This window comes from Nicotiana tomentosiformis, chromosome 3, assembly GCF_000390325.3.
Source record: "Nicotiana tomentosiformis chromosome 3, ASM39032v3, whole genome shotgun sequence".
NCBI classification, from domain to species: Eukaryota; Viridiplantae; Streptophyta; class Magnoliopsida; order Solanales; family Solanaceae; genus Nicotiana; species Nicotiana tomentosiformis.
Window position 1 is genome coordinate 64,437,115 of NC_090814.1, and position 11,976 is coordinate 64,449,090.

Below are 11,976 nucleotides of genomic sequence, written 5' to 3' on the forward strand. Positions count from 1 at the left end.
ATTTGATGAGATAATTAAAATCTTCCACCTTTATTCAAAGGTCTAGAATGAAAAACCTCTAGTCTTTATCCACTTAGTGGACCTACCATGGGCTAATCCAGATTAGGAGCAGTGAACTTCAAATATATATCGGATGAATAGAAAAAAGATCTTAAATTAATCTTGATTTTTCAACGGGGATCACCTGCTCCATGTGAAGGATTTGTAGACTGTGGGCTCACTGCTGTATAGATAGACGATTTTGCCAACTAAAATGAATATGAAATGTTACCAGAAGCTTAATCACTCTCTAACTAAACCCTTTAAACAAGTCTCAATTAATTAGTTGCTACTTGCTTTCCCAAATTTTTTAAACATTCCATGCTATATAATTCACAATACAAAGTGTAGAAAATGATTTCCCATCTTTCACAATCAAACCTTAACTTAGAAGCCAAGGGAAATCATTGCTGTTTAGAAATCCTATCATCAAAATTCCCACGTTACTCAAACCATCAGCTGTAAAGTAAAACGAGCTAAGCAATTTGACCTTCACTTCAAGTTAAGCAAATCACTAGCTATTACGCATTAATTAGTATACTTTTATGCTATGTGCTTTTATTAAATTACTAACCATATTTGACCATCACTTAAATAGTTGTGAAATAGAAATATAGCACCAATAATGAGACTTGCTTTAAGAAATTAAGAAAGAGAAAAAAAACATGATTTAATTCGCACTAAACCGAATGCTAGCTATTTTATTGCGAAATAGCTGCCTTTGTATGTGTTTGGTGCAATCATAATATTAAACTGAATATATGAAACGAAGCCAACTACTAAATATGTTGTTACTTAGTGTAAATTATTCCACAGTCTTGGTAGTGTCCTTTACCTCTTTCAATTTTCCTTCAAACCTAATATAACAATGATGATAACGCAATAATAACAAGAACAGTTACATATTCAATAAAGACCTCAAATCATAATATTTTTAATTGCTGGAAAGAATCCATTTTCAAACGTAACCTACATTGTTTCTTGTATTTATTCACGCCATACACTACCTAACTAAAACCATAACAAAACACAAAAACAGAGTCACTCTGCCAATTGCCAAAGGCTTCAAAGCAATGAAGCCACCTCCCTCCTCTTCTTCTTCGCCTTCTATTCTCAGAAAAACTCGTCTTTCTCCTTTTCTATTCACTTTATTAGCTTTTATTGTCTTTGTCACCATTCTTTATAGTGAAGATTTTAGCTGCATTTTTAGCCAGCTTGAATATTCTAGTCTATCTGGTCCTCCCAATTCCGTTTCAAGAATCAGTGAGTAATTCATTCATCATATTCGACACTTCTTTTTCCAGCAAAGTTTTTGTTTTATCGATTTGAATGCATGAACATAGTTTTAGTTGAAAGAATATAACCTTATATCTAATGATCACAGTGTAATAAGTACAATTTTAATTACTTACCTTATTTTCTAGGCTACTAATTCCACCTGTTATTATTAATTACCTTTCGAGTGAGCTGATAGCGTAAAAGTTTTTGTATTGTCATCAATGTATATAATTTGACTATGCATGTGTTTGGAATTATGGTGGTAGAGAAGAACAAGAAGTTGCCATTTGCCATTGGAGAGACAGAGGAAGGGTGCGACTTGTTCAGTGGGAGGTGGGTTCGTGATTACAGCCGACCGCTATACGAGGAAGAAGAGTGTCCTTATATACAGCCACAGTTAACTTGCCAAGAACATGGACGACCAGACAAAAATTATCAGCATTGGAGATGGCAACCTCATAGTTGTTCTCTTCCAAGGCATGTCAAGTTTAATTTTAAGTCAAATTTGCACATCTTTTCTTTAGTCGTCTACTATATCATTAACCAACATATCATTGGACATTATCAGTCACAACTAAATGACACTTGCACCTAAAAAATCACAATTTCAAGACGAAGCCACAACCAATTGATGCGTAATTCTTTTCCTTGATCAAGTTGACCGGTCAGAGGTGACATAAGATCTAATCATCCCTTAGTTATAACATTATATATGTATGAAAAATAAGTATAAGACATATTTTCGAACATAAACTTCCACCTTAATACACATAACTTGTAAATATATTAGAACCCTAACTTCTATGTTAATATAGATAACTTCTAAATTCTGGATCCGTCACAGACATGCATATGTGAGTGTGACATACAAAGCTAGGCCACGAAAAGAAAACCTAAGTTGATTGTTAGTGACTCGCCCTCTAGCTATTATTTGTTTGAGAAATGATTCATTCACTAATCTTATTAAACTGGTTGACTACATTTTACTCTTCGTCCATATTTGATAATGTTGGTTTATTATGTGTAGTTCAACAACTCTTAATTACCTGCTAGAACGCGGGAGACCATTTTATTTTTCTTTAATCATTTTCACACTATAATTGCATGGAAATTTAATAATTTTAATTCTCTGTTTTCTGAGACAATTGCAGTTTCAATGCGACACTAATGCTGGAAACTCTTCGAGGAAAGAGGATGCTATACGTGGGAGATTCCTTAAACAGAGGACAATATATTTCAATGGTTTGTCTTCTCCACAGACTCATTCCTGAGAATGCTAAGTCCATGGAAACTTTTGGCTCCCTCTCTGTCTTCACAGCCAAGGTGATCATTTTAAAGTTGCATATATAGCACAATTCTATGACTACGTCAACTTAATAAATGTTGCTTTAGCTTAAATTTAATTAATATTGCAGGATTACAACGCGACGATTGAGTTCTACTGGGCACCATTTTTGCTGGAATCAAATGCTGATGATGCAGTGGTACATAGAATATCTGATAGAGTTGTGAGGAAAGGTTCAATAAATAAGCACGGAAAGAATTGGAAAGGGGCTGATATAGTCGTTTTCAATACTTATCTTTGGTGGATGACCGGCCTAGAATTTAACATTTTGTAATTATCTTTCCCTCTCTTATTCTTTTTACAAATAAAGTTTAACACATCTGCCTTACCTGGCACTATAAAAAGGTTTTGTAACATTAGATCAAAGTAAACTACAACATCATGCAATTTTCTCCAGTAAGACTAATTTGGTAATTTTAAAAATTAAGTACATAAATTTCTATGATCTATCAAAATATATTGATAGTGTAAAATTTCTTCTATTTAGATTTTTCTGTTTGCGAAGGGCTAAATGATATTGAAACAGGCAAGGGTCTTTTGAGGATGAGGTGAAGGATATAGCGATAGTATCAACAGAGGATGCATATCGAATGGGAATGAAGAGTATGCTGAGATGGGTGAAAAAGAACATGGATCCAAAGAAAACCAGAGTCTTTTTCACTAGCATGTCACCTTCTCATCAAAAGTAATAATCTTCAATTTTTGTTGATTTTTTTTTTTGTCATATTAATATTGGGAAATAACAGTATGTAGTAGTTAACTTTTATTTTTGCAGGAGCATAGATTGGGGAGGAGAACCGAATAAGAACTGTTACAATGAAACAAAAATTATAGAGGACCCAACTTACTGGGGATCAGATAGCAGAAAAAGTATAATGCAAGTGATTGGAGAAGTGTTTCGTAAAACAAAGGTACCCATTACATTTCTCAACATCACACAGCTCTCAAGTTACAGAAAAGATGCTCACACTTCAATTTACAAGAAACAATGGAATCCATTAACAACAGAGCAATTGGCAAATCCAGTTAGCTACGCTGATTGTGTGCATTGGTGTTTGCCTGGTCTTCAAGATACTTGGAATGAGCTTTTATTCGCCAAACTTTTCTATCCTTGAGATCTTAAGAGCATGAAACAAATTCGTATTACCACACTTTCAAAATGGTTGTGTGGAGGAGGATGATATCAATTTCGTTACCTAGTTTTTGATTTGTTTTTTTTGGATGACATTTGCGGACAGAAAATTGTTTTAACAAAATGAAATATCTGTGTATAAATGTAGTGATTCTTGCAAAAATTGTGAAAGGAAAAATTCTTGCAATTATGTGAAAAGAACTCTTGCAAAGAGAAATAGTTTGCATTATCCCCACCCCCGGAATTGGAGCATCAGAGTTCTATTTTAATTTTATTTATGGAAAATTGGCATGTATATACCATTCCTAACAACTATTTGCACGATTTTAGCTAAAGATTAGGCTTAGCAACTAAAACTCAAAAAATTAGCAATGGATAGCCAAAATCCTACCAAACAAACTTAAAAATAGGAGAATTTGAATATTGAACTCCTAATTTCATGCTTGTCCCCTTCCATTAATCTGACAACCACACCTAAGTGAACCACAATACAAAAATTATTGATAGTCATTGCTAAATAGCTATTATAAAGCCTAAAATATTCTCTACGGTTAATTACAGAGCGAGGCTTATATCAATGTACTTAAAGTAATAATGAACAATATTGAAATGACAGATAGACTCAAATAGCATGCCACCTGAAAACTTTAGTGAGACTACGCATACATATATAAGAAATTGTATAAATAGTTGAAGTGGTATACAAGTTAACAAAAGTGTGCAAGGTGTCACTAGCAAGTTGATAACTTGAGGCCGGAACCAAAGTAAGGTAACAAATCTGCAAAATTAAAGAACACTAATAAGAAAATACAAAGAACCGTAGTAACTAACATTCCAGCTGAATGGACGTCTAGTCAGGTTTGACTTAGTGTAGTGCATGCATACCATGCACTATACAAATCTGGAGCATAAAATAGCCTTTGGAGACCATTCTGCCTATGTTCTTCAACATCCTCTTCTATTTTCTCTCTTCTTTAGCTTCCTCGTTTAGATTAGTGATGTCGTAGGCGTCCTAAAGTTCAATATTTTTTGTTTTGTTATCCATCAAACCCACTGTTTGCTTTTGTGGCAAATACTGTAGGTTGAAGACTTCAACAACTCCTAAAAATCCCGATCGAAGATTTTGGGGTTGTAAAGTGTCAAATGTGAGTAAATTTTGTGTTTTGAAGTTATATAGGATACGTGCTTTTATTCAATCACCGAAAATTATTTGTTATATTTTGTAGGATAATGGTATGTGCGACTATTTTAGAGGGCACCATGAGCCATTGACAAACCAAACAAGCACGGTATTTGTCGCGGTTGAGGATGTCCTCGGTTGACGATGATACAGAGGACGATGATGTTGCGGAAGCCAAATGTATATAGTGTGAATGAGTCACAACTACTATACCAAAAATTATGACAACCACTAAATATTAAACAAGACAATAAGACAACAATAAAAGAACACCAGAATTTATGAGGTTCGGCCAATTTTGCCTACTTCCTCGGACACAATCAATATTTTATTCCACTCCAAACATTACAAGTGAAATAATACTAAAGAGAGAAGATACAAATGCCTTAAGAAGATAAAAGGGCAAATGAGAGGTGTGTTTAAATCCTAAACATTAGGCCTCCTTTTATAGGGTGAAATTCCCATTCAAAATTGTCATCCACCGATGTGGGACTTTTGACAATTTCAACAAATCTCCACCTTGGCAAAATTCCACATCTTTAATTTTCTCTCAATAACAAATTTTGGTTGTGTCTTCATCTTCAATCTTTAGTGTTCAACAATGTTGATCAAATCCAAACAATGTTGAAACTTGACCGCAGTCACCACTTTTGTCAGCATATCAGTAGGGTTCTCCGTAGTATGAATTTTCTTCACCGTGACTCCACCTTCTTCTATGATTTCTCGTACGAAATGATACCGAACATCAATGTGGTTCGTCCTTGCATGATAAACTTAGTTCTTCGCTAATTGAATATCACTTTGACTATCACAAAAAATTATAATATTTTTTTGTTCAATACCAAGCTCCTTTAGCAACCCCTGAAGCCAAATTGCCTCCTTCACAGCCTCTGTAATAGCCATGTACTCTGCCTCTGTTGTAGACAAAGCAACTGTTGACTGCAAAGTAGACTTCCAACTAACTGGTGCCTTTGCAAAAGTAAACACATAACCAGTAGTTGACCTTCGTTTGTCCAGATCACCCGCAAAATCTGAGTCACAATATCCAACTACAGACCGATTGCCTTCCTGCTCAAAAACTAACCCAACATCTACAGTACTATGAATATACCGTAGAATCCATTTCACAGCTTGCCAATGCTCCTTTCCTGGATTATGCATATATCTGCTAATAACTCCAACGGCTTGTGAAATGTCAGGTCTCGTACAAACCATTGCATACATCAAGCTACCAACAACATTTGCGTATGGTACCCTTGACATATACTCCTGTTCAGTTTCATCCTTTGGCGACATAGTAGTACTTAGCTTAAAATGGGGAGCAAGTGGCGTACTAATTGGCTTAGTCTTCTTATCTATGCCAAAACGCTTTAGTACTCTCTTCAAATATTCTTTCTGAGATAAACAGAGTTTCTTTGTACGTCTATCTCTTATTATCTCCATGCCAAGAATTTTCTTTGCCTCACCCAGATCCTTCATCTCGAACTCCTCCTTCAGTTGAATCTTCAACTTATCAATTTCTTCCGAATTCTTGGAAGTTATCAACATATCATCAACATATAGGAGAAGATATACAAAGGAACCATCATTAAGTTTGCGCAAATACACACAATGATCGTATTTGCTTCTCTTGTACCCTTGCCGCAACATAAACTTGTCAAATCGCTTGTACCATTGTCTAGAAGATTGTTTCAATCCGTACAACGATTTTTCAAGTTTGCATACCATATTTTCTTTTCCAGCAACTTTGAATCCTTCTGGCTGATTCATGTAGATTTCCTCCTCCAAGTTTCCATGTAAAAACGCAGTTTTTACATCCATCTGAACTAGTTCCAAATCCAACTGTGCTACCAAAACCAACATAATTCTAATGGAGGAATGTTTTACAACTGGAGAAAATACTTCATTGTAATCAATTCCCTCCTTCTGAGCATATCCTTTGGCCACCAATCTTGCTTTGTAGCAAACATTTTCTTGGTTAGGAAATCCTTCTTTCTTTGTAAATACCCATTTGCACCCAATTATTTTCTTTCCCTTCGGGAGATTGGCCAATTTTCATGTATGATTCTGATGAAGGGACTGCATTTCTTCATTTATGGCAATTCTCTACTTATCTTCTTCTGAACTTTGGATTGCGTCTTTATAAGTGGTAGGAACACCATCAGCTACAATTTAGGTTGCGCAAGCAACCGTCTCCATGAGACGAACAGGTTTCGTTATTGTCCTTTTTGGCCTGCTGGTTGCTATTGATTCAAGTTGTTGTCGAGGTTCCTGAGTTAGAATCTCCCTCTCTACTGGCTCTTCTTCCAGAGGGTAATCTTCATGAGTTTCCTCCTCTGCTTCTTGTGTTGGAAAAATAAATTTTCCCTCAAACTCCACCTGCTTTGATGCACCACCAGTTTGTTTGACATCTTCAACTGTCACCTTATCTGTTATGGCAGATTCATCAAAGGTAATATCTCTGCTGAATATAATATTCCTTGTCTCTAGACACCATAAGCGGTATCCTTTGACTCCAGAAGTAATCCCCATAAATATAGCCTTCTTTGCTCTCGGATCCAATTTTGACTCTTTCACATGATAGTATGCAATTGAGCCAAACACGTGCAAAGAGTCATAATCTACAGTAGGTTTTTCATACCATTTTTCAAATGGTGTCTTGCCATCAATAGCAGCAGATGGTAGACGATTAATGAGGTGGCATGCATATGTAATTGCCTCAGCCCAAAATTCTTTGCCCAAGCCAGCATTGGACAACATACACCGTACCTTCTCCAGTAAAGTCCGGTTCATACGTTCTGCCACTCCATTCTGTTGTGGTGTATGTCTGACAGTGAAGTGTCGGACGATGCCATCATTTTCACAGACCTTATTGAAATGATCATTTTTGTATTATCCTCCATTGTCTGTGCGAATACACTTGATCCTCCTGCCTGTTTGATTCTCCACCATCGTCTTCCATTTGAGAAAAATTCCCAACACTTCATCTTTCCTCTTCATTGTATACACCCACACTCTTCGGAAAAAATCATCAACAAAGATTACAAAATAGTGCTTCCCACCCAATGAAGGTGTTTTGGAAGGACCCCAAACATCAGAGTGTACATAATCCAAAATGCCTTTAGTATTATGGATCGCTATACCAAATTTAACCCTTGTCTGTTTCCCTTTGACACAATGCTCGCAAAACTCCAAGTTGCAAGTCTTTACGCCTTTTAACAATCCTTGATTAGATAAAGCTTTCAAGGATTTTCCTCCAGCATGTCCCAAGCGCATGTGCCATAGCCTGGTTGCTTCTGCCTCTTTGTCATCACTGGATGTCACTGTTGCTGTCCCAATAACTGTGCTACCACGATAGCAGTACATGTTATTGTTCTTCCGATTGGCCTTCATTACCACTAGTGCACCGGAGCATATTCTCATCACTCCATTTTCTGCAATGATTTTGAACCCTTTTGATTCTAGGGCTCCCACAGAGATGAGATTCTTCTTCAAACCCGGTACATATCGAACATCTGTTAATGTTCTGATCATTCCATCATGGCTTCTTAATCTTATTGAACCAATGCCATATGAGGTAAGAGGGCTGTTATCCGCTGTGTGGATGACTCCATATTCTCCTTCTTGAAAATTCACGAACCAGTCCTTGTTGGGACACATATGATAGCTACAAGCCGAGTCCATCAACCATATGTCTGATGATGTTGATAACTCTGTTGTAACTAATGAGAAGTCTGAATCATCACAATCAGCTACATTTGAATCCATAATGGCCTTTCCATTGTTATGTCTGGCCTTATTCTTCAACTTCGGACAGTCTTTCTTCCAGTGCCCCTTTTCTCGACAAAAGGCACATTCATCTTTGCTGGGTCTAGATCTCGACTTGGATCTTCCCTTCTTAGTCCTCGTTTGATTTTGAGGACGACCCCTCACAATTAGTGCTTCTCCTTCTCCGCCCTTCTGTTTTTCTCCCTTTCTTTGTTCATAGCTGTACAAAGCCGAACAGACTTCTCTGAGAGAAATTTCGTCATTTCCATGGAGTAGAGTAGTTTTAAGGTGCTCGTACTCATTAGGAAGTGACCCCAACAACATCAAGGCCAAGTCACCATCATCAAAAGTTGCATCCATATTTTGCAAATCTGTGACCAACTTATTGAAACTGGTGATATGTTCATTCATTGTGGTACCAGGAACATAGGTGAAGCGAAACAGTCTCTTCTTCATGTACAATTTATTTTGACTGTTTTTCTTCAAAAATTTATCCTCCAGTGCTTTCCATAATTTACTTGCAGAAGTTTCCTTTGTGTATGGATATTTCTGCTCTCTAGCAAGGTAGGATCGAATGGTACCGCAAGCAACACGATTGATAATTTTCCAATCTTCTTCTCCAATAACATCTGGCTTCTTTTCTTCAATGGCAAGATCTAGCCCTTGTTGAAAAAGAACATCTAGAACCTCGCCTTGCCACATCCCAAAATGTCCTGACCCGTCAAAAATTTCTACCGCAAATTTCGCATTTGACACAATTCTTGTCATAAGCGAAGATGCCAACGATGACGTATTATTGACACTTGATGTAGATTCTTCTTGTTTACTGTCTCCCATTTTGACACAAATATTATTTAGTAGCTGACGACACAAATCAAGATTATTTCCTTTCTGGTGTGGAAGATCAGACTAAGCTGCAACCACAGAGCATACTCAGACAGAACCTTGACTCAGTTACCAAGATAGATCTTTTCTGATGTGGAAGATCAGACTATGCTGCAACCACAGAGCATACTTAGACAGTACCTTGGCTCTGATACCAATTGTTGCGGAAGCCAAATGTATATAGTGTGAATGAGTCACAACTACTATACCAAAAATTATGACAACCACTAAATAATAAACAAGACAATAAGACAACAATAAAAGAACACCAGAATTTACGAGGTTCGGCCAATTTTGCCTACTTCCTCGGACACAATCAATATTTTATTCCACTCCAAAATTACAAGTGAAATAATACTAAAGAGAGAAGATACAAATGCCTTAAGAAGATAAAAGGCAAATGAGAGGTGTATTTAAATCCTAAACATTAGGCCTCCTTTTATAGGGTGAAATTCTCATTCAAAATTGTCATCCACCGATGTGGTACTTTTGCCAATTTCAACAAATCTCCACCTTGGCAAAATTCCACATCTTCAATTTTCTCTCAATAACAAATTTTGGTTGTGTCTTCATCTTCAATCTTTAGTGTTCAACAATGTTGATCAAATCCAAACAATGTTGAAACTTGACCGCAGTCACCACTTTTGTCAGCATATCAGCAGGGTTCTCCGTAGTATGAATTTTCTTCACCGTGACTCCACCTTCTTCTATGATTTCTCGTACGAAATGATACCGAACATCAATGTGCTTCGTCCTTGCATGATAAACTTGGTTCTTCGCTAATTGAATAGCACTTTGACTATCACAAAAAATTGTAATATTTTTTACACCTTTCTTCAACAAAGTAAAACTCTTTTTTTAATGACTCTAACCTCACTTTTTCAAGCACTGTACAATATTTTCCATACACCATATTACGGAAGAAAGACTTCTATTTAAAGGGGTAAGAATTCTTCATTGGATTAAATTGGAAGAAAATGGGGTAATAAGTTATGAGATCATGAAAAACATGGGTTAATAGATGAATTAGCGTGTAATTATTAGGAGAACATGAAAAAATAGTTACATAGAAGTTATAACCATTTTCTACATCACAGAGTAGTGGATTAATTAGGAGTTATGACCACTACTCAAATCATAGGATAATACAATTTTAATAATAAAATGCTAATGTACACCAACAACACAAACTGCAATTGAAATTATATGCTTTTCTCCAAGTTGTAATTATTATGTAAAGTTTTTTGGTATAATTTGTACCGAAATCAAAATAGATCAAACCGACTACATATATATCCTATTTGGACCATATAAATTACAACATCGTTTACCTTCAAAACTTATGGCATCTAACCTCTAAATCTTGAATCTGCTACTGATAATACATATGTTTAGTTGGCAATTGTTTGTGAAAAACATAAAGAAAAAGATAGCATCCAAAACATCTAATTCTTGACCAGCAACGTCGCAGTCATTAGGCTTACCATTGAAATCTAATGAAGCAATTTGTATTGGAGCTAATCTGCTCCTGTGTAACAAGTTGGACAGTTTCACGTATAGATATTATTATAATAACTGATCATCTTGTACTTAATCCTTAAAAAAAGTCCTAAATATATCAAAAGGATAAGAACGACGTTAGGAAAAATGCCAACACACCATATATTATAAACCACTTAAATAAATATACAATTAGAAGAGTATAAGAATGGAATAAACTGTAGAAGCAATTCAAAAATAAAAACTGAAATGAGTCTACCAGAATATCACCTTGACATAAGTATTTTCTTCCGTTCCTTTTCATTTAACCTACAGTTTTTATTGACTTAGTGTAGTGCTTCTTTTAAACATGCATAGATTAGCTAATTGAGATGCTGTGCTTTCTATAACAGATAATTTCATGCTGATTCTTTCGGAATTTTGAATTTCTAAAACAGTCTCCAAACGTTATATATATGGCTGTGTACATCTTTTGAAGTCTTAAAAAGCTGGTGTAAAGTGTTACTCCACAGATTTAATCCTTTGGAATACCATTATGTACCGCTAGAGGCTCTTTATTTTGCATGCAATAATACAGTGTCAGTGTATGACCTTTAGACTAATCCCAGGATTATAATGCAACGACTGAGTTTTACGGAGCATCACTTCTTCTTGAATCAAACAATGGTTAATCCTGGCCAGCATAGAATACCTGATCGAATTGTTCGCAGAGATTAAAATATGGTACATACTGGTGATAGTTACTACATTGGTGTTCAACACCTATATTTGGTAAATGATGAGGTTGGGCTAAATTGGTCCAAAAATATTCTTAGCATGTTGTGATATTGTTTGCTTGAGTCAAGCCCT

The 11,976-nt window shown here is 35.8% G+C and overlaps 1 protein-coding gene across 2 annotated transcripts; it reads left to right on the forward strand.

Annotated features, from left to right (window-relative positions):
• Positions 1 to 930: 930 nt before the first annotated feature.
• On the forward strand, positions 931 to 4,011 carry LOC104090817 (protein trichome birefringence-like 33). Of its 2 annotated transcripts, none has more exons than XM_009595996.4 (6): positions 931 to 1,302; positions 1,584 to 1,794; positions 2,469 to 2,640; positions 2,733 to 2,932; positions 3,189 to 3,347; positions 3,438 to 4,011. In XM_009595996.4, the coding sequence occupies exons 1-6, from the start codon at positions 1,113 to 1,115 to the stop codon at positions 3,775 to 3,777; spliced, it is 1,272 nt and encodes a 423-aa protein (XP_009594291.1). In that variant the 5' UTR covers positions 931 to 1,112; the 3' UTR covers positions 3,778 to 4,011. The 2 variants fall into 2 exon arrangements, with proteins under 2 accessions (XP_009594291.1, XP_070053134.1); XM_070197033.1 differs by having other exon boundaries at positions 1,032 to 1,302; positions 1,584 to 1,786; positions 2,461 to 2,640.
• The last annotated feature ends 7,965 nt before the right edge of the window (positions 4,012 to 11,976 follow it).

Coding starts and splice junctions, on each gene's coding strand:
- LOC104090817 (XM_009595996.4), top strand. CDS start 1,113: ATGAAGCCACCTCCCTCCTCTTCTTCTTCGCCTTCTATTCTCAGAAAA. Junction 1,795..2,468: donor CATAGTTGTTCTCTTCCAAG/GCATGTCAAGTT, acceptor AGACAATTGCAG/TTTCAATGCGACACTAATGC. Junction 2,933..3,188: donor GGCCTAGAATTTAACATTTT/GTAATTATCTTT, acceptor ATATTGAAACAG/GCAAGGGTCTTTTGAGGATG.